Here is a 23,337-nt window from a genome sequence, read left to right as displayed (position 1 = left end):
ATCCACAAACATTTACTGACTTCCAAGTAAATGCCACACACATGAGGAATGCCAAATGGAAAATGACAATAGTCCTGAGTATGACAGGGGAGATAAAACCCAGGACAAAATTTCCAGCATTCACAGGTCCCTGGAGATGGTAAGGCCCGAGAAGCAATCAGGGGCCTTTCTTGGAGGAACTGGAAATTTGAGCTGGGCCCACTCTCTGGAAAACCTGAAAACACTAAACCATTTGCCTTTCTCTTTTGCACAAGGAGTTGCAGGTGGGAAGGAGAAGCTAATGTTCTGGACACACTTCATTTTTCTCTCAGACAGCAGTCACTCACAACCCCACTCACTGTCTGTTTCTTCACTTGGATCCCGGCCATGGCCACAGACTCAAGGACAGAAAGGACATCTCCTTTTCAAAACTAGAACGAGTCTTATAACCCAAAAAGTATGTTAGGAAATATGGTGTCAAAGTCCTTAAAGGTCCTTTGAAAGAATGTTTGATGGACAGAATCCACCTTTCCAACAGACATGAAGATCCAGTTCTCTATGCGAGGAGAACTCAAGTAGCTCACCCAGTGACCCAGACCACCACGGCTTGGTGGGAAATGTCTGCTTCATTCTGCTCGAGGAAATCCCCCCAAACCACAGCACTTGTGAGTTCTCATCTGGGAAGCAGTCAACCTGTTCTTAAAAAGGCGTAGCTGCTTAAGTCTACACAAACCACTCTTACAGAGTACCTATTTGGAATACCTGTAAAATGTCTTTAACATAACTTGACAGTTTCACCAAATGTCCTAGTAATGTAAAACTGTAAGTGCTCAAGCTCAGGCCAGGATGAAATATTTGTTATTTGACAACTATAAGATAGCACTTAAGGGGTTTTAGGCCCCAGGACATGGGCAAAAATTCTAATGCCAGACAGTTGGGCTGCCTCCTAAGACTTACCAATTAAGTCTTTTAGTCACAGTGGTGGGAGGAGTCCTTCCCCTGGGGCAAAAAAAGGTTAAAGGCTTGTGCACATGCACATTTAAGAGATACTCTACCAAGTTTAAAAATATATTTATTCCACTAAATATATTTTATTTTTTATTTTTTTATTTTTTAATGTTTTTATTTATTTATTTATTTATTTATTTGACAGAGCGAGATCACAAGTAGGCAGAGGCAGGCAGAGAGAGAGAGGAGGAAGCAGGCTCCCCGCCGAGCAGAGAGCCCGATGCGGGGCTCGATCCCAGGACCCTGAGATCATGACCCGAGCCGAAGGCAGAGGCTTAACCCACTGAGCCACCCAGGCGCCCCTAAATATATTTTAAATATATTTAAGAATATATTTAATTCACTCTCCTCCAAGTAGTTAATAGAAGAATCTTAAAATTCTATTCTAGAATACCCACATGTAAATCATTTAATACAAAGGCAGCTTCTGTCCACTAGACTGACATAATTTTTTCCATTAGATATGATTCTGTCACATTTGTTCAGCAACCACCTTCAGAAGCAAACGCTAACAGTCGCAAAGAGACAATCGTGATGCTCTTTAAGAAACTGCATGGAAACACAAAAGCAAGGTACAGAGATTCACAGAGTCATAGCAGGGTTTCTTAAAAGACCTTCCACATCACCGTTGAAGAAAACCCAACAGGAGCCATGCCACAGGGACTGAAAATCTAGTTAAGAGGGGAATTTGTCTTCCATTTACTTTCACTCATCAGACATCACACAGATGTAGCTGTGTGCCAGACACTGTGCTAAACTCAAGAGACAAGGATCACACACAGGCTGTCAACGTGCCGATGGGTTGAGTTTGGTCCCTACCATTCTCTTCCTGCTGATTTAAAAGCCAGGAAATCTCACATCAACATCCAGATATCTGGCTTTTTTTTTTTTTTTTTCTTTTTTAAAGGAGAGACAGGGGTGCCTGGGAGGCTCAGTTGGTTGAACGACTGCCTTCGGCTCAGGTCATGATCCGGACTTCCAGGATCGAGTCCCGCATCGGGCTCCCAGTTCCTTGGGGAGTCTGCTTCTCTCTGACCTTCTCCTCTCTCATGCTCTCCCTCACTCATTCTCTCTCAAATAAATAAATAAAATCTTAAAAAAAAAAAAAAGAGACAGACAGATTGCAACATGGGCCCAAGATCCCTTCACTAACAACTTTCAACTGCAGCACAGAAGCAACTGACCCTATAGCAAAGACCCTACACACTTCCTAGTTTGCCACAGTCTCCACCGTGCCCTACTGTTACCCCAACAACACACCCAGAGGCCCACTCATTTATGTCCCTTTTGGGCCCTGAGGTACCTGGGTTTGCCACTCCTACTCTAGGGAAAAAAAGAGGGGGAATAAAAATGACCCTGGCTTAAGAAGCTCAGAGTCTAGTGAAGTCGGTAGACAGGATGAATTACAACATGGTATGATACAAACTACAGTAGAGGTATAACCCGGGAGCAACAAAAACCCCACAGAAGGGTGCCACTAACCCTACTGAGGGGAGGGAGGTACCCCGTCACCATCACAGGGAAAAGGGCACTTGGGGAGGGTCTTGAGGGGGAGAAGATGGTCACGCAGAAAAGTGGAAGGAAGTCAGTCCACGTGAGCACAAAGGTGAAAGCACTAAAATAATACGGAGTTTTCTGGAGACAGAGTTAGGCAGAGAAAGGACCTACCATGCTAATAATTTTGAACTTACGTCTGGGCCAATGGGGAGCCAAGAGAGCCTTTAAGCAGAGGCTGACATGATCAGATTTGTCCTTTCAGGAAAAGACACCAATAGCCCTGTAGAATATGACCTGGGGCAAAGCTTGCTGGCATGCACCCCTTTGGATGCTAGAGGGAACCCCTTTGTGTGGGTTTCCAGGTGCTCAGAAACCCTGTGTTCTCTGCCCATGATAGGTATCTTGGTGAACTCACCTGTTACGTCTTTCACAGACCAGTACGGGTCAATGAAATTACCTTTCTTGAACTGACATAATGAAAATGCTGTAAATTGACATTCAATACTGACCTTTGAAAGGGTAAAAATGCAACAGGCAAGGTTTCTACAGATTATCTCCATTCCACTCACCTGCCCTGTTTCCCTTCCCCACTTCCAGTGTCTCTGAGAGGACGCCGAAGCTTCTAACAAAACACCTGGCATCCCAGGTGTGGCACAAGCTTAACTATCCTTACGTTTAAATCACTATAAACATGCCCAAAACCCCATCCTCAAATACCCTTCAATGAATCACCCATGTTAACTCGAGCTTTGATGCAAGGTCTGGAGGTGGTGAACACATGATGGGTTCAAAGAAGAACCATCTTACTCAGTAGCCTCCTGGCATGACCCCCAAGAAACAACAGCCCAGAAAGGCCTGGAGTGAGGACACCAGGCAGCTGCCCAGAAAGAACTGAAGATGGGAAAATACACATGTCCTCTCAAAGCAACAAAAAATTGAATCAGTTTCCATCTTCTCCCCCAAACTAAACCAAATCTCAAAAAAAGCAAAAAACAAAACAAAACACACACACACACACACACACACACACACACACACACACACAAAAACTAAGGCAAATCACTGAGAAGAGCTTTAAAAAAACAGTCTCAGTTATAACAACCCCAAACAGACTATTTCCCAGACTTTCTATTGTTATAACAAACAAAACCATCTTTCACTTCTTGTCATTTGCAATTACCATGCTGTAATTGAAAACCAGTGAATCACTATGGAGCTTCGGGGAGAGAGGGGGCCTACTCCCTCAGAGCTGTCGCTGTCATCACAGAATGACACAACAACAACATCGAGAGTTCTTTCCTCACCATCGCTGACCTGTGCATGGCAGAGACTCTAAAAACTGCAGGCTCTGTCATTTCTCTCGTTCCTTTAAGACGGCATGATATTTCAGAGCATTTTCCCCTTCAAAAGACCTCAACACAATTTTTCAATCTATTTGCAGGAGCCAAGAATTCAATTAAGAGAAAAATTATCTTGTGAGGGTTTGGACAATTCAGCCCATTAACCCTCGTGGAACTCTGCTGAGAAAAGAACCTGGACTGTGCAACGGGAGGCGTCACGAGTCAAAAGGAACCGGCCAAGGCAGGAGTGAAGGATTGCAGAAATCTGGGCCCAGCCTGCCACCCTGCCCCGTTAGCAAAGCCACACGGCGCCCCCGGCCTCCGACCCTGAGGCACAGCTGGAGGGGCCCAGCTCTGGGTTCTGCGAGAGGCTCGTGCGTGGGCCTCCAAATCTCACCTCGAATGAGAGCATCACCCACGTAACGATTTTTAGATTCACAGATGCAAGACGGTCAACGGCAGCCCTGCCAAGCTCTGTTTCCATGATCTGATGAAACTGAGCTTTACTGTAATGGAAAACGACTGGCACGTGTGGGCCAGGTGGTCTTGCCCCTTCGTCTGTCCCCCAAGCCGACGCCCGTGCCCCAGGCCCACAGGCCGTAGGGTCTGGCCAGACCTGGCGCAGGTGCCTCACCTTGGTGGCTTCTTCGACGCTCTCCCTCAGGGCCTGCAGCTCGGCGTCGTACTGCTCCTTCAGCTTGTCCATCTCCAGGTCGTGGCTGGAGACCTCTTCCTTCAGGGCTCCCTTCAGGGCGGTGAGCTCCCGCTCCCGCTTCCTCAAGAGCTCTTCCTGCTCCTCCTTGGCGATGAGCAGATCTTGAAGATCCTGTTTTGCCTGTAAGAGCTCCTGGAGAGAGGAAGCACGGAAGGGGAGGTGAGGATTAAACCTCTTCGCTGAGGGCCCCGCAGGTCCTCCCCAGCGGGGCCGCCCAGACGGGCCGCCATACTCCCTAGCTATCCTCCGACTCTCTCCTCCCCACACCACCCACCAGTTTGGACCATCGCCCCCTCTCCCTTTCACTCCTTTGAGGCCATCATCCCCTTGATTTGTCTGTCTTGGCTTTTTTGAGTTTGATTTAATTTGAGAGAGAGAAAAAAAGAAAATGATTTCATTTTTATTGCTTTGAAGGGGCACGTCTGCCTTTTCCACCTCCTTTCCTTCCTGTGCAGTGAATGGTCTGTCGCCCTCGCAATCAATGGGCTTTTGCGTGCTGTCGCTTCATTGGGGGCCACGCTGACGGGCTGGCCTCCCTCCTCCACACCACCCCTGGGACCCACGGTCCTGGGACTGGGGCTGACTCCGCCCCTTCTCCCCCTGTCCCACTCCCCGCTCTGAGCAGGTGCAACACTCCCATCTTCTCCTTAACTGCCAAGAGTTCTGGAGGAAAGTCACAAAACGGGGGCAACAAGTTCCACTACAAATCGCATTACCTAAACCCAAGTGCGTCCTGCCAGAAGCTCAGCATTCCTCTCACTTCGCCATCTTTGTCCCAGACCCACTGAGCTCTCGTCAAGCCCCAGACACCCTCTCTTCCTGCGGGCAGGACTCAGACACAGCTGCCTCAGCTTCCTCAGCACGCGGGCTCTCCTGTGCACGCCAGGCCCTCTCCCACCCACAGCCGCTTCACGCACACGCAGCCGCCTCTCGCCAGCCTGCTCCAAGACTTTCCTCCAACAGTGATTTTTTTTTTAAGATGTTTATTTATTTATTTGACAGAGAGAGATGCAGTGAGAGAGGGAACACAAGCAGGGGGAGTGGGAGAGGGAGAAGCAGGCTTCCCGCCGAGCAGGGAGCCCCATGCGGGGCTCGATCCCAGGACCCTGGGATCATGACCTGAGCTGAAGGCAGCTCAACTGACTGAGCCACTCAGATGCCCCCATCAGTGATCTTTCTTCTGTTATTCTGTCCTCCTCTGTTTCTTGGATCTATGTCCTTTTCCTCAGGGCGTAAGAATCCCCTGGGTCAAAGGCAACAAAACAAAACATAAACAAGCTTTTCCATGAAACTTCCTGGAAGTGTCATTTCTGTTCACTCTACTTGTTGACCATCTAGTCACTCCTCAATCTCTTGCCATATGGCTTTGGATCCTATTGCACTAAGACTGTCCCGTCCAAGGTCATAGTGACCTCTTAATCACCACACCCAGGCTTCATCCCAGTCCTCATTTTTCTCGACCCTTCTGTGACCCCCCCCCCCAAACCCCGTCTCCTTAAAATTCTCTTTGGCTTTGGGTTCAAAGACAGTCTGTGCCTGTTCTCTTCCCTCAAGCTACTGCTTCCACCACAATTTCTTCTGGCTTTTCTCTCTTTCTTCCCAAAAGCTAAGATGATCCCCAAGAATGCAACTTGCATTCTTTATTCTTTCTTGGCAAGCTCATCTATGTTTCCCCCAACTATTAATGCCAAGCAAGTAACTCCCAAACCTTTACCTCCGACTCCTGCCTGAGTTCAGACCTGCACTTGCGGCGACCTGCCAGACACATCCATCTGGATGTCCCTTGGGCACGTCAGGCTCAGGAGGTTTATATTTTTCGGTGAATTCATCAAGTTCTTTCCTTTCCTCCTCCTCTGATCATTATTCTTAGAAATGGCATCACCTGCTTGGGAGCTTGGAAGCATCCATGACCTCTCTTGCCCTTGTCCTTGTCCTTGTCCTTGACCACTCAAAAGTTCTTTAACATCTTAGATCCTTTCCCTCACCTCCCTGGTTTAGGCTCTCCCACCACCCACCTGCTTCCCACGTCCAGCCACTCAGCTGGGACCCCTATGACATTATCCACATGCATTCCTTCGTCTCAAGCGCACTTCTTCCCTCTCAGTCCCGCCTCTCTCTGCCTCTCAGAAAAATCTATGAAGACATGGATCCAGCAGGACCTCCTCCAAGAAGTCTTCCTTGAGTGCCCCTCCTGATACCCTTCTCACTTAAGCTGGACGTCTCAGAGCACGTAATTATTTTACCTTGCAGTCCATACAGACTATTTTCTTTTCTACCCCACTAGACTATAGCCCCGTGAAAGAAGGATATCGATCTGATCGTATTTTTGGTGCACAGATCAATGATATCAGGAATGTGTCTGTTCCGAGTATAAGAGAATTAACATGTGCAGTACACAGAAGTCTGCAGATAGGAGAATTCTAAACGAGTGTCTTTTTTTCACAGGAGGCACACCTCCTGCGGAATCAGAGGAACGGCTACCGCCTGGGGAGCCGAGGCCTCAGAGATGAGAAACTGCTTTCCATTCCAGGAGTATGTGACTCGTGAGGGGATGAAAATATAACTGGCAATGGACTCTCTTTCCTGTTCTCTAGGATATGCACATCTGTTGAACCAGGGGAACCCCCGCAGTCCCAGGGAAGAGCCGCGCTGCAGAGACCAAGACTTCACCCTTCCAGAAACTCGCAGGCAGGCGCTGATGGATTCAGGGAAATGCCGAGGGACTCATCCAGGTCACTACGGTAATTCGGGTGCCTCCGAAGCACCAAGCACAGAACACATGAGCCAGTCTTAGGAAAACAGAGCCCATCCTGAGATTTGTCAAAGGGGGACATCCTTGTTGGTGCCAGGCTGCCGGCCCCTCCTTCAGGAGGACCAGAGACGCCTCCATCACCGTTGCTACCGGCTACCCCTGTAGGTCCTCCTGGGCCTTCTGCCAGCCTCTCCGTAGAGTCCCTGTGATTCTAACCCCCATTTCCTGCTCTTACTCTCACACATTTCTCAGTTGTTTTGATGATAAGGCAGTTCCTCTTCCCACACTTATCTTTTCCAGGATATAGCTGTGCTTTGTGTCACCTTTTGTCGAGTGTCACCAACGCATGTCAAGAACCTAGGTTTTCACGGTCTGTTTGGCACCGACGTGCTGTTATCTTTGGTTGCGGCTGTCGTCTGGGCAGCCCGTGTTGTCCAGATCCCATCAGATTACACCGCACTGTATCATTTAGCAGCCCTTGGAAGTTGTCCAGGGTACAGACCAAAGACAGGAGAGATTTCAAAAACCTTACTTCACCACCCCAGCAGCCTTACTGCCAATCATCTCAAATATATAAATTTCAAAACATAAGTAACTATCCATTGGAGATGAGCATGCCTCTCTAGGGACACCAATCAGAGAAAACAAAGGGAGGTCTTGGCCAGTCAGAATCAGCACTTTCAAAACCTCTATGCATCCAGGCTAGCTGCAGATACAAAACCATCCGGGAGATAAAAACCGAGTGAGTGTGTATGTGTGTATGTGGGCAGGCAGGGGCTGCAAATTTGACTGCGCTTGGTATGCAGTACATAAAAAGAATTGTGCTAAGCATTTCCAAAACTCCTAGGAGATGAATATTCAAGGCGATTAACAGTATTCTCATTCCTAAATGGAAAACAAAATAAAACAAAACAAAAAACCCAGAGCTCTGAGAAACTAACATGCCTAGGACCACACAGCTTACACGTGCAAGTCTGGGACACAGACTGGAGACCGCTGCCCTTCTCTTTATCATGCAGCCTCTGTGGGCCTGACAACAAGCCCACACCCAAGAGGAGGAGAGGGGCAAACAATTACACCATGCTCAGTCTCTTCGAAGCAAACGCAACAGAGCACGTTGTCTGGCTGGAAGTGCTCTAAGGAGGTCCCTCTCCTTAAAGAAAAGGGACAAGCCCAGAACCTGAAAGGAAAAAAGAAAAGCTGAAAGAAAAAGGAAAGTACAGGGGCGCCTGGGGGGCTCAGTGGGTTGAGCCTCTGCCTTCGGCTCGGGTCATGATCCCGGGGTCCTGGGATTGAGCCCCACGTTGGGCTCTCTGCTCGGCAGGGAGCCTGCTTCCCCCCCTCTCTCTGCCTGCCTCTCTGCCTACTTGTAATCTCTGTCTGTCAAATAAATAAACAAAATCTTAAACAAAAAAAAAAAAAAGAAGAAGAAGAAGAAGAAGAAGAAGAAAAGAAAAAGGAAAGGACACTCTGGCACCTGGCTGTTATTAGCAGCAGCAAGTGGCTGTCCCGATAGCAGGTGCACTGAGACACACACACCAGAATACCAAGCCAGCAGCTCACTTGCCCGTAGAAAGCCTCATTTCACACACCACTGACTCACCGGTAGTCCACGCCAAACTGAGAAGAATGCTGATCTCCTCTGTGTGCATGTTTCCCAGAAGTTATAGGTCTCTATCTGAGGCCCACACTCATTGAAAGGACACAGAAAAGGTCTTATGTCAAAACTATAGCTGATAGGGAATTATGTAATTTTCCCCCCAGAAGAGTGGCCTAGAAAGCATATCACAGTTGATGAAAAATGTATTTCTAGTTATTTTTTTAAATTAAAATTTGTAAGATGTGCAGTCCTGTCCTACCAGGGTTTTACTATTGGAGACCTCATTTCTAAGCACAGTCTGTCCTCAGATCAATACAATTTCAATACCAGAATATTTTAAGTACTCACATCTTGGCAAATGCCAGAGATAAGCCATTACCAGCCTCTGCTGCAGTGAGGCCATCCATCAGCACCATAGGCTCCCAACAAAGACGATGGATGGTGATTAGAAACTCCCCCGTCATGGCACTTAGAGCAAGGGCTCATGTTCACCCATTACCCCCAGACTGGAGGGGAATAAATTTACCATCAAAGAAGTGGTTGAAGCCTTATTTTGTAATCACTTTTGTAACTTGAGTTTAAAAAAAGAAAAAAAAAAAAGCCCAGAACCATCGACTTTTTAACGGAATAACAAAGTCACCTCTTTTTGGTCAATTATATGGTTTATCCTAAGAGAATGGTATTTTTTACTCTTTCTTTCTTTTTTTGACTTTATTCTCTCTTACTGTTACTTTTCTGATTTTGTGTTGGTGTCCAATGTTATTTAACAAAAGGCAAAACATTAAAAGATCTTTCATGAAAAATCTTGTGCATTTGGCAAGCCTCCCCAAAATAAAAAGCCTTCAGCCTTTTTCAAACACTCAAAAATAGAGGTGTTTAATGTTCATTGTGTTTAAGAACCTGTTCTAAGCCAAATGCCATGGAAAACTTGGCCATAACTATCATCTGTTATCAGACTCCCCCAGGTCACTTTTCATTAAGATATGAAGAATAAATTGAATGTGACAAGGAGATAGCGTCTATTTTATTAGTGGTATAGAAACCATACGTCACGTTTTCACTACTGCTGACAAGTCAAAGGCACCTGATTGAAACAGTGAGGATGAACCTCCAGAGAAACCCACTCCGACACCGAAAAACTAACTGTGCCCTAACTCATCTTGCAGAAAGACAGCAGTAGATGCTGTTCCTCCCATTACAGGAAAGTAGCAAATAATCAGAAAGACAACAATATTGGCTATTTTCAGAGCAGATGTGCTCTGTTTCCTTTTCTGTGTCTTTCATCAGCAGCCTGAAAACACATCACTAAAACTGAGGCTCATATCCTTATCCTAGTGACCATGAAAAATAAATAAATAAACTATTTAATTAATTAAATTATATTCATTCATATATGCTCAGTGCATTGTGCTTAAAAAGACAAAGAAGCATGTGGCTCAATTCAGAATTATTTCCTTTTCTTAAATGGTGACAGTTCTAAAATAATTTAAATACTGAAATTTATTTATTCATTTGCTCTGCTGCTTGGCACCGTGTGAGGCAAGAAATGGGGGAAGAAGCAAAACCGACATGTTCTTGAACTAACTGGCTAGCAGAAGAAAGGGGCAGATATAAAATAGATCAAGGTCAAATGTGCTAAAACGAACCTATAAGGAAACAGGATTTCAGGTGAAAGGACAACTAACAATTAGAGGTTTCAGTTAGTGAGAAAATCCAGCAACTTAAAAGACTTCCCAGCAGCAAAGATAACACACTCCCCTTTTAGAATCAATAGAGTGTCCACACAAGAATCACAGGATATGGCAAAGTCTTCTATTTAAATTTGTTTGTGAAGCTACATTTTTATTGAAAGCCATAAACTGTTCAGTTGACATCATTTCTGGGAACTTACCCTTAGGAAATTTTTCTAAAAAACTAAAAGGATACATGTGAAAAACATTCAACACATTTTTACGTAATTGGGAAAAAAAAAAGAGAGAGAAACAATAAATAGAGAAGGATGATGTAATTTATTATGGCTTATCTCCCTAAAAAATGAAATAGGAAGAATCTAGATTATAATAAGGAAAAATGAACTTTCTAAAAGATTTCTTTATTTATTTGAGAGAGCGAGAGCAGGTATGTGCAAAGAAGGGGCAGAGGGAGAGGGAGAGAGAATCCCAAGAAGACTCCGCAATGAGTGCAGAGCCCAACACAGGGCTCAATCTCATGACCCCAAGATCATGACCTGAGCCAAAACCAAGAGTCAGATGCTCAACCAACTACACCACCCAGATGCGCCTGACAAATGAACTTTAAAAAGCAGGTATCAAAGCTGTAGGCACACTATAATTGTCCCTAAATTATAGAAGGGTAGATGAAAGCTATCAATGGATAGGGAGACAATGAAGAAATAAATGTAGATATTAAAATAGAAAATATAGAAATAAAAATAGAAATGTTTTCACCACCCCTCCATTTTAAAATTCCATTTTATAAACTAAAATTTTATTTATTTATTTATTTTTAGAGAGAGAAAGTGAACATGTGAGCAAGGGAGGAGAGGCGGGGGCGGGGGGGGGAGAATCCTAAGCACATTCCATGCTCTGCAGAGAGCAAATGTAGGGCCCCATCTCACAACCTTGAGATCATGACCTGAGCTGAAATCAAGAGTCGGATGCTTAACTGACTGAGCCACCTAGGCGCCCCCATTTTATGATGTTTTAATATTTCAGCGACAAATACACCATTTTCAAAGCCCCATTCTAATGTACCTTGTCTTTGTAACTCAGCCCCGAGAAGAAGGCGGAGCCATGAGAAGAATTTAATACCATGAATGTGGCAGTTTTTAGGATAAAGGCCATTGGTTAAAAAAAGAGAAACAGGTGCTAAGGAACATGCTCAGGGCCTTCTCAGGAGAAAAGGTCTAAGTGGAGACAGAGAGATGCTCATGTAGGAGAAGGGAAACAATCCCCCTCTGTCCGTATGGTAAAATGAATTCATGAGAACACCTGCAATTGGGTGGCTGCCAGCGTTCTTTTTTCTGCCACCACCAAGTCATAGGGAAGAGACTCTAAGTTCCAAAGAGCGAGACCTAAAATCCCTCCAGGGAATTACTCCCAACAAGAAACAAGGAAGGGAGTGAGAAAACACTTGACAGCCGAGACTTAGAGGCAGCCAGAAACTTGAACTCCACAGCCAGAACAAAGACAAGACCCAGGCCCTTAGGGCGAAAGCTGCAGAAAATGAGAAGTAAATGCTGACAAGGTACCTTTACTGTTTTACTTTTTTATGGTTTCTTCTTCTTCTTCTTCGTCTTTGTTTTGCATTGTTCTAAATTGTGTATCATTTATTCGTTGGCTATTCCTATAAACTGAAGCTTATAAGGAAATAAGCTTCAAAACTATGCCAAAAATACAGGTTATGATAATTATAGCCAATATCAAGACATCTAAATGGGCACAGAGATAAAAGTTCTATTTCTTATCTTCAATTATACCCATTTCCAACTTCAAAAAAAATGTAGACATTCACAACCTATGTGTGTATCTACCACATTAATAGGATGGCAGTCTAATTCACGGAAGAGATAATAACTGTCTTTGAGAAACGACACAATCATTAACAAATGCTAAGCAGAAGAAAGAGTCAGCTTGATTCGCTGACTCGTGGATTGGTAAGAACTAAATAGTCAATAGAGAATATACTGATATGGGCAGAAGCCAGACGGGCAGCCTGTGTACACAGCAAATGCATTCCATTCATTCATTTACTCACTCACTGTTTCACTCATAATGCATCCATCCAACCATCTGCCAAATATTTGCCAAGTGCTTTATGTCCCAGGCAGATGATAAGGATAAAACAGATGATAAGGATAAAACGCCAAGCCAACCATCACCAACCCTGCCTCCTAGAGCTTACATTCTTATGGGGGCCTTGAAAAAATCTGTGATAAGTGCTATATGGGCATAAGCATCTTTAAAATACTTTCCCATAACTAGCATCACTTACAAAGTGTTTTTGCCCAAAGTTTAACCCAATTCTATTAGTGTTTAGATCTAATTTCAAATATACTGGAAATGTAGGAGACAGTGGAACAAGTTAATGGACACCATAAGGAAATAATCAGACAAATCCAGAATGTGGGCCATTGGTCCACATTCCATCAATGGAATGGAAAGGGAGCAGGAAATAGGAAATTGGTGGCAGAATACTAAGAAAAATAAACTCAGAGAAAGAGAACAGTGAAAGCAATATGGGATTCTTAACTGGATCCCGGCTTGGGGCTGGAGGGAACAACTATAAAATATACTTGAGGGACAACCGGCAAATTTTGAATAAGAACCAGGTATTAGAATTATTGTTATATTATAGGAATTGTTCATTGTTTTAGGTATGATAATAGTATTGTCATAATAAAATTCCCTAATTTTTAAAAGATGCATGCCAAAGAATTTAGGGGTGAAGTGTGGCGTTATCTGTAATTTATTTCGAAACGGCTCAGCAAAGATGAAGAGATGGGCAGATGAGAAAATAATAGGATAAATGGATGGACATGAAAAACGGGGTAAGTATGACAAAATGTTGACAACCGTTGGATTTGGGTTGGGGCTCTATGGGAGTTAATGAATTACTCTTTCTACTTTTCTGTATGGTTGAAATTTCTCCTAAGACAAAGTTTAAAAACTATTACAGATGATGCTTTTATGGAATCTAGCCATAGGCAGAGTGAAGCAAATGCACGTAACGGAACACGGCTTGTAGTATCCAGACTCCGCCCCCCGCCCCGCCCCATCCCATGCTCTCCAGGCAGGTGGGGCCTGCCTTGCCACCTGATCCCTCGTCCCCCCACCACCCCCTTCCTTACCTCAATCAGAGCTCCCTTCTCCCTGTCCTCAGATCGTTTGGCGCTGTCTAATTCATCATGCATTTCTGAGAGCTGGTCCTGAAGATCCCTGATCTCGGTCTGGTGCTGTTCGCGTTCCATCTTCACCTGGAACAGTCTGGCCGGGGAAGAGGCCCGTCAGAGCGCCTGTGCTAAGCCTTACGTTTTTTCAACCAGTCTGATTTCAAACATTGAGATGGTTAAGCAAAGTCATCAGAAGCCCCAAGGAGCCTCCCACTCTGGGTTCTATACTGAACAAGGAATCACAAACCAGAAAAGGCACCGGGAAGAACTCATGTCTGCAGTTTAATTTGCCCAACAAGAAGGCAAGTGAGCACTCAAACCAATGGGGAAGGCTATACAGTGACAGTTTCTCCCCAAAAGGAGACTGTAGTGTACAAGAATTTAGACGACAAGAAACTGACCCAAAAAAGCAGAACCTCTTTGATAAGGCTTTCACTAAAGCCATCCCACCCACTCCCTACCCCCCACCCTGCCTCTAGCCCCAGAAGAGTCAGCAAATTATGGCTTACTTGGCCAATCTGGCCCACGGCCAATTTTTCTAAGTAAAGATTTATCGGAATACAGCCATGCTCATTCATTTACATATTACACATGGTCATTTGCACAATACAATGGCAGAACTGAAGGGGTCCAATGAAGACCATATGGCCCATAAACCATAAACTATTTACCATCTGACAGAAAAAGTCTGCCAACCTCTGCTCTAAATCAAACTCACAATTATTTTACCTTTTGATTTTGTAAAGTCTTCACTACACCCTAAATTTTATTTTATTTTTTCTCACCAATGTTTCTAAAACTAACCTCTAGGCATGTTTCAAAAGCAAAATCTACATCATCAAAACTGCAAAGGCAATCAAATGATCTTATTATATATTTCTTGAATCGCCTCCTGCTTAAACTTTCACTTAAGACTTCCACTGTGTCTGCAGAGCTTCACAGCACTGTACATTTGCAGACTTGGGTTTCAGAGCCTTTTGCCACAGATTTTAAAACGATGCAACGACAGGGCCATCTTGGCTTTGACTCTCCCTCTCTGCAGACTCAACAGAGGCATAAGCACTGTTCAGCATCCTTCAGAATAAAATTCACAAACTGGGAGATTACAGAAGTCACAGGACATGTGCTTTTTGGAGGCTAGGGCCAGGTTCCTTGAGATCTCTGTCTATAGATATCCCTACTCAGCATTCCCTGCTTCTCCCTTGCCGGCTCTAGGAGCCACTCTCAGGGCTGAAACTTTACAAGGCATCCTTTAAGGTATACAACGAATTTGTTAAATCATTAGCCTTCCTGCTTACAGTCCGTGTGTCACCAGTTTCGCAATTTTAAAGGAAGGGTCAGTAGCCCCTCTAAATATTTGGAAGGCTGGGTAGTACTGAACAGACAAGAAGGTTCTGGCTCCACTGGATGCAAGAACCCAAAGAACCCAGGCTCTGCGCCCAGAACTCACTCCTCCAGGTTCTTCCGGAGCTCCCCTTCGCTCTCTTCCAGGCGCTGTTGCAACATGGAATTCTCTTCCACTTTACTGTCATGCTGGCCCTGGAGCTCTTCCAAGCTTGCTCTCATTCTCTCTCTCTCTTCTTTCATGTTCTGCTGATTCTAAGATGAATGCATGTGATTTTCAAGAATCTCCAAGGAACGTTAATGTAATCCCACAGAAGGCTACCCCGAAACTCTGATGGACTCTGTGTCTTTGCACTCATTTATTAAACAACTTAATCAAGCCACATAATTAGGCCTGGGAGTTTGCAACTAGAAAGAACATTAAATACTGAATGAGCTGTAAGACTTCTAAAAGAAATACCAACGCAGCTAAGGTTCAGTCTGCTAGTTCTATTACTTGGTTTGGATATTTTATATGCATTTAGTTTCCTACTGACCCGCCCGAATCCAACAGCGCTTTACTCTATCAAAGCAAACAGTGTCTACGGGTTTCAGTTACTTCAAAAAATTTTAAAATAAAAAAAAAAGTTCTTTGGACAGGAGGAGCCAAATATACAGGAATTTACTCAGTGATGAGAGGAATGTTTCTTTTGGGCGGGAGGTGGGGACTGGCTTTCGTTTCACTTGGGCATCCAGATTTGCTTAAAATAGGCTTTGCAAGACAGAAATTTTAAAAATGACATAAAAGAAAAAACCAGATACCTTGACTTCTAGTTGAAGCTGTCTCTGAAGTTCAGCCACTTCTGTGGTCAACTTGTTTTTCTGTTCCAACAGATCTCTGACTTCGGATGAAGGATTAGAAGCCTGTAATTAATTGAAGAGATATCCTAATGTACATGTTCAAGACGCTTTATTTTCTCTTTCTTCCAAAATGTAATCCAGCAGTAACATCAAAATCCTAAGACCCAATTCAAATGTAAAGCCCTCCAAAGAAAGGGGCACCAGGAAACCCTCCAGGGGTGACCAGAGGGTTCTGGACATTGATCAGTGTGGTGTGTGCATGGACACACACCCTATATTAAAAATTCAATGAACTAGACAGTTAAGATTTGTGTACATATGTCATACCCCAATAAAACAATGTAAAAAGATAAAAAATAAATATTTGTTGAAGATTCCTCCACTGCCTAAGGTTATACCCAAAGCCCATGTTTCTGTGTTCCCAAGGCCCTTCGTAAAATCTACCTATTATTATAAAACTTCCATTACACTGGGAATCATTATTCCAGAACCTGAGATGTTCTCACTCTCTGCATATGCCTGTATTCAAGTAGTAAATAAATGTATGTTGGCTGAATTGGCTTTCTTCTTTTAAAGGCTGCATGTCCATAAAGAAGGGAGATATAACGAAGAGGGGTCGAATTAGACAGTCTATTAGAAAACAGAATCTGATCTGAGTATTAATATTAACGATCTCATTTTTTTTTCCTCATGGGTATAATAACAGGATAATGCTCTCAAAAGGATTTGGCTAAAACTCTACAGAGAAGTGGTTAGAACACCACAAAAGGGGAGGAGAGAGGATAAAAAGTAGGAATCAAAACTAGAAAAAGACATGTCTTGGGTCTCATGGGCCTGAACCCAGGTGTGAGTTGTGTGTGATGAACTTGGAATGAGGTACTTCCTCACTACTCCTGTGAAGTTAACCGAACCCAACCATCCACAAAAACACAGGATTTCCTATTTTCTTAGGCAAAATGAGAAAAATCCATTATGGAACTCTAAATCCAACCCAATGAGGGAAATTGCACATTGTTGTCACACGAATGAAAACTCTACCTACTCTGCTGTTTCCAGTATGGTCTTTCCTTCTCTCACAGGAAATCACTCCACTGACACCAAAAAGATAAAACTCCAAAGCCTTTGCCCACAAATAATCACATTCAGAAAATAACAGGGAGAGAACAGGAGTAGAAAAGTCTGGGCAATTAAGCAGTCATGGTGCTGTGATCTTAGCAAGAAGTCTAAAAGCTATGGTTCATCTCACCATCTCTGGCTTGACTCAGCAGTGGCCTAACGGGTCTCCCCTCCTCTTATCTCACCTATCTCCAAAAGCTACAAAAGGAATGAATTTCTGCAAATACCTCACTATTCATTCCTGTTCAAAGCCCATCGGTGATGGCCCATCACCTTCAGCCAAAAATGGAAACTTCTATGATTTCTGAGGTCTTTTCTATCTGGCACTAAATTGCCTCCAGTCCCCTAAACATCATGAACACCTGCCTTTTTGTATTTGTTCATGCTGGTCCCTCTACCTAGAACACCCTGCCTTCCCCTCTTCTCCCAGAGCCTTCTTTACTCTTGGAGACACTGTTAGTGTCCTGGATTCCAGAGGGCTTAACCTAACTTCCCTAGTTTGGTCTGGATACCCATAGCCTATGACCCACAAAGATAATCTTAACATCAAGGCCAAAGGATATATTCACCCTAAAAATATGCAGTTGAGTGAAAAGCAAGAATCACCCTGATATTTGGATTTAAGAGTTTTAGCACAAAACCCCTAAATCAATTTTAAGAACTATGTAGAGCCCCTGAAGCCTGCCTATAAGCTAGGCGTATAATTTAAAGATTCCCCCAGGGGAATAGTGCATGTGTGTGTGTGTGTGTGTGTGTGTGTGTGTGTGTGTACGTAATCGTGTTAATGGATGCCACAGCAGCAGTCATGGGTTAGCTGAGCGTTGACCAGTAGAGAAAAGAGGGAACTGAGGCCTAAGAACATCCTGTATATTTTATATGCATTTAGACAAACTTGCTGTGAATTGTCTCTGGTATACTCTTTCCTTTCCATGCAGAATTCCCCGGGAGGGACAGAGAAGACACACAAGCAAGAAATGGGTCCCAGTTCAAGGCGGTGCAGGACTGAGGAGCCAGCTTCTAGTCATCCCTATCAAAGCTTGCTTCCTTTCAGGGTACAAGGTGTGTGGGGCACGTAGCCAGTGTTCATCAAACATGAGATGACTCCTTCAACAACAACAAAATCTCCACGTGCCAACTGGATTCAGGACAATGAATGGAACGGGCAGTTTTTTAAAAAAAAGAATTTGGCCCCACTCCACTCCTTCCTTTCTCTTCCACCCAAGCTTGCTGGCTTTACCAGTCTCTGGTCCTCATTCTCTGACGTTCTGGAGCTTGGGTCCAGTTCACACTTACCTTCTTCCTTCGGGACCTTGGATTACGTTAGGGTTCTCCGTCCCTGATTTCAGTTTGTCCTTCCTGTTCTTATTTTCTCTTTCTAAATTTCATCACCTTTCTGTTTCATCTTGCTACAGGTTACATATTTTTCAAATAAATCTCTTAAATAAATCTCTTAAATAAAATCTCTTAAAAACTTTTCTGAAAAAAAGGCAGGTGCACCATAATATTTACGACGCGGATCTCCCGTTTTAGGTCCTGCTCACTACTGGGGTAACTTCCCACTTACTGCAATAACCAAATGTACAGGCTGAAGGAACAGCAATTTGTTTGCCAAATTCCACGTTAAATGCCCTCTGCAGAATACAGAACTCCAATTTACTTGATTATTTCCTTGTGTGCTCCCTGCTGCTCGAGACTTCAAAGTCTGGATTTTCTCAAAGACCAGGTTGACTTTCCGTTTAGTCGTGTCGTCATTATCAGTGCTTCTGGGAAAGAGGGAGCAGAAAAAACAGTGAGGGGTATGACCATGGGTCTCGGGATACCTGAAGTGCCATGACATACAAACAACAGACCCGTTTAAGAAGATCAATGGCAAAAGGTATGAATTAATTAAGGCTACAGACAAAGCCAGTGTGAGGAGAGCAGGATGGATGATGTATTTCTCTCCAAATAAGCTGTTCTGTGTTAACACTCATTCTGGGACGAGGGTTCCCATTTCCAAGAGGAAATGTAAAAGAGAGGCACCCACATTCTGAGCCTGGAGAAAACATACAGTGAAAATTTAGTAATTTGTTGTTGTTGGACTCAAATGACTTATATTCATCCCAGCAAGGAATTTCTTCTGTGTGGGTGTCTCTCTCACACACAACCCACAGCCACACTTTACTTGTAAATCTTATGCTAAGAATGATCTACAGTGACCTTAACTGGCTTTTTAGCCTGTGTTTAAAAAAATAAATCGCCCCAGCTGAGACTGTCAACACCAGAGCTTCATCTACACGTTCACAGATAATGATCAGAGAGAGAGTTTTGTTTGTTTGTTTTTTAAAGATTTCATTTATTTACAAGCAAGAGAGAGAGAGAGAGAGGCAGACTCTTTGCTGAGCAGGGGGCCTCACACAGAGCTTGATCCGAGGACCCCGAGATCATGACCTGAGCCAAAGTCAGATGCTTCACCGACTGAGCCACCCAGGAGCCCCAGACAGTTTTATTAACTTCGACCACACCTTCTATCACACATTCCTGGCAATGAGGAAAAAATTTTTAAATAACTTCCCTCAAATAGTCACCTCCTGTTGACGTCTGTCTCACCAGTCTCTCAATAAATCATGAGCTAAAAAATATATATAAGAATTTAGAGAAAGAATTCTAAAAATCGAAAGCTCTTCTCCCTGAATCTTATCGTGGTAAAACCCTTCACAGAGAGACACCAACAGCTAGTTCTTGGCTAGAAGAATCTCTTCGGCTAGTCCCCATCCCCACCCCCATGCCAAAAAGAGCCCCTCTCTTATATTCTGAACCTATTTTGTCAGCTCGATAATTGTAAGGTACGATGGAAAAATGTGAAGTTTGGATACCAACGAGTACTTGCCAAGTGACTTGCAGTCACATCGGGTTGTAAAGCTTTTCTTTCCCTTTTTAATCCTATCTGATGAGACAATGGAAACAGAAACTGCAAATTCCTGACCTAATATCTAAGCAAGGACTGAAAACCAGATTACTCAAACTCAACCTCCAAGATAAGTATGTGAAAAGCAGTGCTTTTAAATGACTCATACATGCTTTAAAAATCAAGGAAGCAGGAGCTCCTGGCCAATGTCAACTCCCGGGAGGGGAAGAGGTGGTTTTATCTATCACTACTAATAAGGGGCGATTGATGACTACTGTATGCATGACAAACTCAAGGTGGCAGAGTCAGTCAAAACTGAGGAGGAGACATTCTTCCCATCTTTGAACTTCTTTTTAAACAATAGAGAGTCATTTGAAAAACAGGGGTCCCTGGCTGGCCCAGTTGGAAGAGCACATAACTCTTGATCCTGAAGTTGTGAGTTCAAGTCCCACAATGGATGTAGAAATTACTTAAAAAATAATAAATTATATATATAAACTCATTTTCCCCCTGCTCTTCATACCCACACCCAAGACTCAAATACTGTTATACAAACTCCAGCCACTGACTCCTAAGCCTCAAACAGTTCACACAGTGCAGGAAGGGAGGGCAAAGCGGAAGGTCTCAGAAAAAGAAATTAAGACCCCCAACCCCCAGCAAGGATGAGACTTTGCTCCTTTAAGGAAAATCACTGACCCCTCTTTGAGGTAATTGTAAAGTATCTGCTTGGCCGTCTCCTCATTGGTTTGTTGAGTGAGCTCTTGCTGGCCTTTCAACAGATCCGGAGTGGCCTGCAATATAAAGCCTGTTATTAGACCACAGGATGAAGTTTCCAGAAGAAGGCAAAACCCTGAAGCAGAAACTTCCAAACACATTCCTACTTTCCAAAAACAGTTCCTCAGGTAAGGATCCTCATGACAATGGCTCCACCACTCAGGAGCTCTATAACCTTGGGTGAGTTACTTAACCTCGCCTCACCTCAATTTTCTCACCTGTAAATGACAGATTAATAGTACCTACCTTCATAGGGTTGGGGCAATCCTAGAATCTATAACAAATAAACAGTGCCTGACACTTACCAACCTTATCATCATTTTTACCACTATCATTATTTTTTATTGGTACTACCAAAACACGAAATATACCACTTAAGTCAATTCCGTCCCTTTAGGAGTGACCTAAATTAAAATTAACCTAATTTCTCAGGCCAGATATTAACCCAGTCACTCAACGTCAGGAGAAAAATCAATATATCTACACAAACCTAAGCACTGAACCTCTGTGTGGAAACAAATTCTGCACACCTGCAGATGCCACACAGACACAAACAGGAAAAACCAAGCAGAGAGTGTCTGACAAGTTCCTTGACAGAAAAGTCCACGACGGGATTCTAGCTGTACCTGAGTTAACCTGGAAAACCATACAATTGGCAGTAGCTTGAAAACTCTGTAGGAGAAAACTGAAACAAATCGGATATGCCGTTAGTGAGGGTCTGCGTTCCTGTAGCCTCCTGCAGCAAGGAAGGAAAGGCCCACGGGCATTACCTGAGTATTGGAGGTGGAAGTAAATGCCTTCACAGAAATCTTCTTGGCGCCAGAGTCGGGTGAGGTTGCTGGTGGCCGATTCTGTAACATCAGCTTCGCTGTGGCTGTTTTGATTTCCTCCTCCTTTTTATTCTGTGCTGGGAGGGAAGATGTGAGTGTGTTTGTACTCTCCTGACCACCTTTGTCTTCTGGAACTTTCCCATCTTTGCTCTGCTGGGGAGGCCTGAGGTGGGCCCCCTGCAGCCTCGCGAAGGCCCGGCCCACGCTCTGTCTCCCCCGGTGCTCCTGAGCCAGTGACCTCTGCGGGCACACCTGAGACGGGCGGAGAAGGTGTTCGCTGGACTTGCCCAGGTTCCGGCTAAATTCGTTTAGGTACTCGGCGTTCCCCTGGAGACCAAAAGGAAAGGCACTATCCACGCTTCTGGACCGCTTCCTGTCTTCCGGGTTGATTCTGTTTCGCTTCCCAGACCTTCCTCTCTTCTGGAGCCCAGGTTTCTGGTCAAACTTTTCAATCAGTTGGTCCACACCAGGAATTGATCCTGTATCAATATCCCGCCCAGTTCCTGGCAAGAAGGGGATATAGCGTCTGTTTTCATGACGATTCACATTGTCAGCATGGATGGCACATTCCTGGTCATCAAGTAAAAATCGGTACAGAGAGTTGGCCGAAGTGGGAGTTGCCGATGAGGAAGAGGACCTCCGGGACCGAGCTCCATCCAGGACAGGCCCCGCCGAATCCTGCCGCCGGAAGGGAAGCACGTCCGGCCTGGCCTTCTTGGTCTCGGGATGGGTGTGTGGGCTGTGGGCTGTTAGGGACCTCCCACTAGGGGACAGGGCCTCCTCCACCAGCCCCTCCTTGGTGCAGCTCTGAACATTTACGCACACTGAGGTCTGCTTCTTGGGGTCATCGATGACCACAGAGCTGCACAAACGAATGGCCGTCACATTAGATTTGCCCACATCTTCCAAAGGAGGGCCGGTAGGCTGAGAACTACTAGGTTTCGGGAAGCGAGTCCAAGCCTTCTTATTGTTGGAACCTTCTTCTGTTAGAGTGTTTAGCCAATTACTCTCAGGAGGCTGGGGGTTTTTTAGGTTCAAGTCATTCTTTTCAGGGTCATAGGGCTGCAAAAGCTCGGGATGCCTCTGAAAGTTCAACATGTGGGATGGCTTCACTGGCCCCTCTTTGCATTCTAGAACCCCATTCTTTCCCTCAAAGAGAGAGGACTGTTTCAGGTTTCTCACTGGGCTGGGTTGGGCGTAAGGATTTTCTGGGAGCTGCAATTCCTCGGCACTGGTCTCCTCCAGCACAGACCCGTTGCTGGAATGCAGGGGCAGGTTACTTATCACCGGAGATGGGAATGGTGGCCCATTTTCAGGAAAAGGTGTGCCTGCCATACACCGCTCTGTGTTATTCAGGACTATGTAGGGGTGGCCATCAATTCCCTGTACCCGGATACTGACACCATAGGAGCCTGCCTTCGAGTGTTGGGAATTCCGTGACTTTTTGCCATCATCACTTGCGAGTCTCAGGTGGACGCCATATTCTTGCTGCACATGTTGATATTCACCGAAATACAGCTCCATGGTTCACCGCTCCTGCTACCAGGGAAAGACGGGGTAAAAAGAAGACATTAGGTTAGAATTACACCTGTTTAAATGAAGATGATGAGGGGAAAGTTCAAAGAAAACCCAACACTTTAACCAGCAAGGACACTTCGGAACCAAATGCTCATCCAAACAGGCCTTTCTGGATGCCCTCCATGACCATGGAGTTGTCAACACCGGGCTTGAACCCTGGCCTCTGCGGGGAAGACGGACAACACC

At 44.6% G+C, this 23,337-nt stretch overlaps 1 protein-coding gene across 4 annotated transcripts in view; it reads right to left on the bottom strand.

Annotated features, from left to right (window-relative positions):
- CGNL1 (cingulin like 1) overlaps nt 1-23,337 on the bottom strand; it is a 154,592-nt gene that overhangs the window by 70,837 nt on the left and 60,418 nt on the right. For 2 of the 4 annotated variants that reach the window (XM_080807427.1, XM_080807425.1), the window contains exons 2-8: nt 21,514-23,112; nt 20,666-20,760; nt 18,740-18,845; nt 15,928-16,029; nt 15,233-15,381; nt 13,741-13,876; nt 4,459-4,671 (exon numbers count right to left, since the gene is read on the bottom strand). In XM_080807427.1, the coding sequence (XP_080663553.1) occupies nt 4,459-4,671; nt 13,741-13,876; nt 15,233-15,381; nt 15,928-16,029; nt 18,740-18,845; nt 20,666-20,760; nt 21,514-23,097 (2,385 nt within the window). In that variant the 5' untranslated portion in view covers nt 23,098-23,112. The remainder of the gene's footprint in view (nt 1-4,458; nt 4,672-13,740; nt 13,877-15,232; nt 15,382-15,927; nt 16,030-18,739; nt 18,846-20,665; nt 20,761-21,513; nt 23,113-23,337) is intronic. The other 2 variants (XM_080807426.1, XM_080807428.1) reach the window with 2 other exon arrangements.

The sequence above is a fragment of the Martes martes genome (genome assembly GCF_963455335.1).
Source record: "Martes martes genome assembly, chromosome: 7".
NCBI lineage: Eukaryota > Metazoa > Chordata > Mammalia > Carnivora > Mustelidae > Martes > Martes martes.
This window is presented reverse-complemented; position numbering and strand designations above follow the sequence as displayed.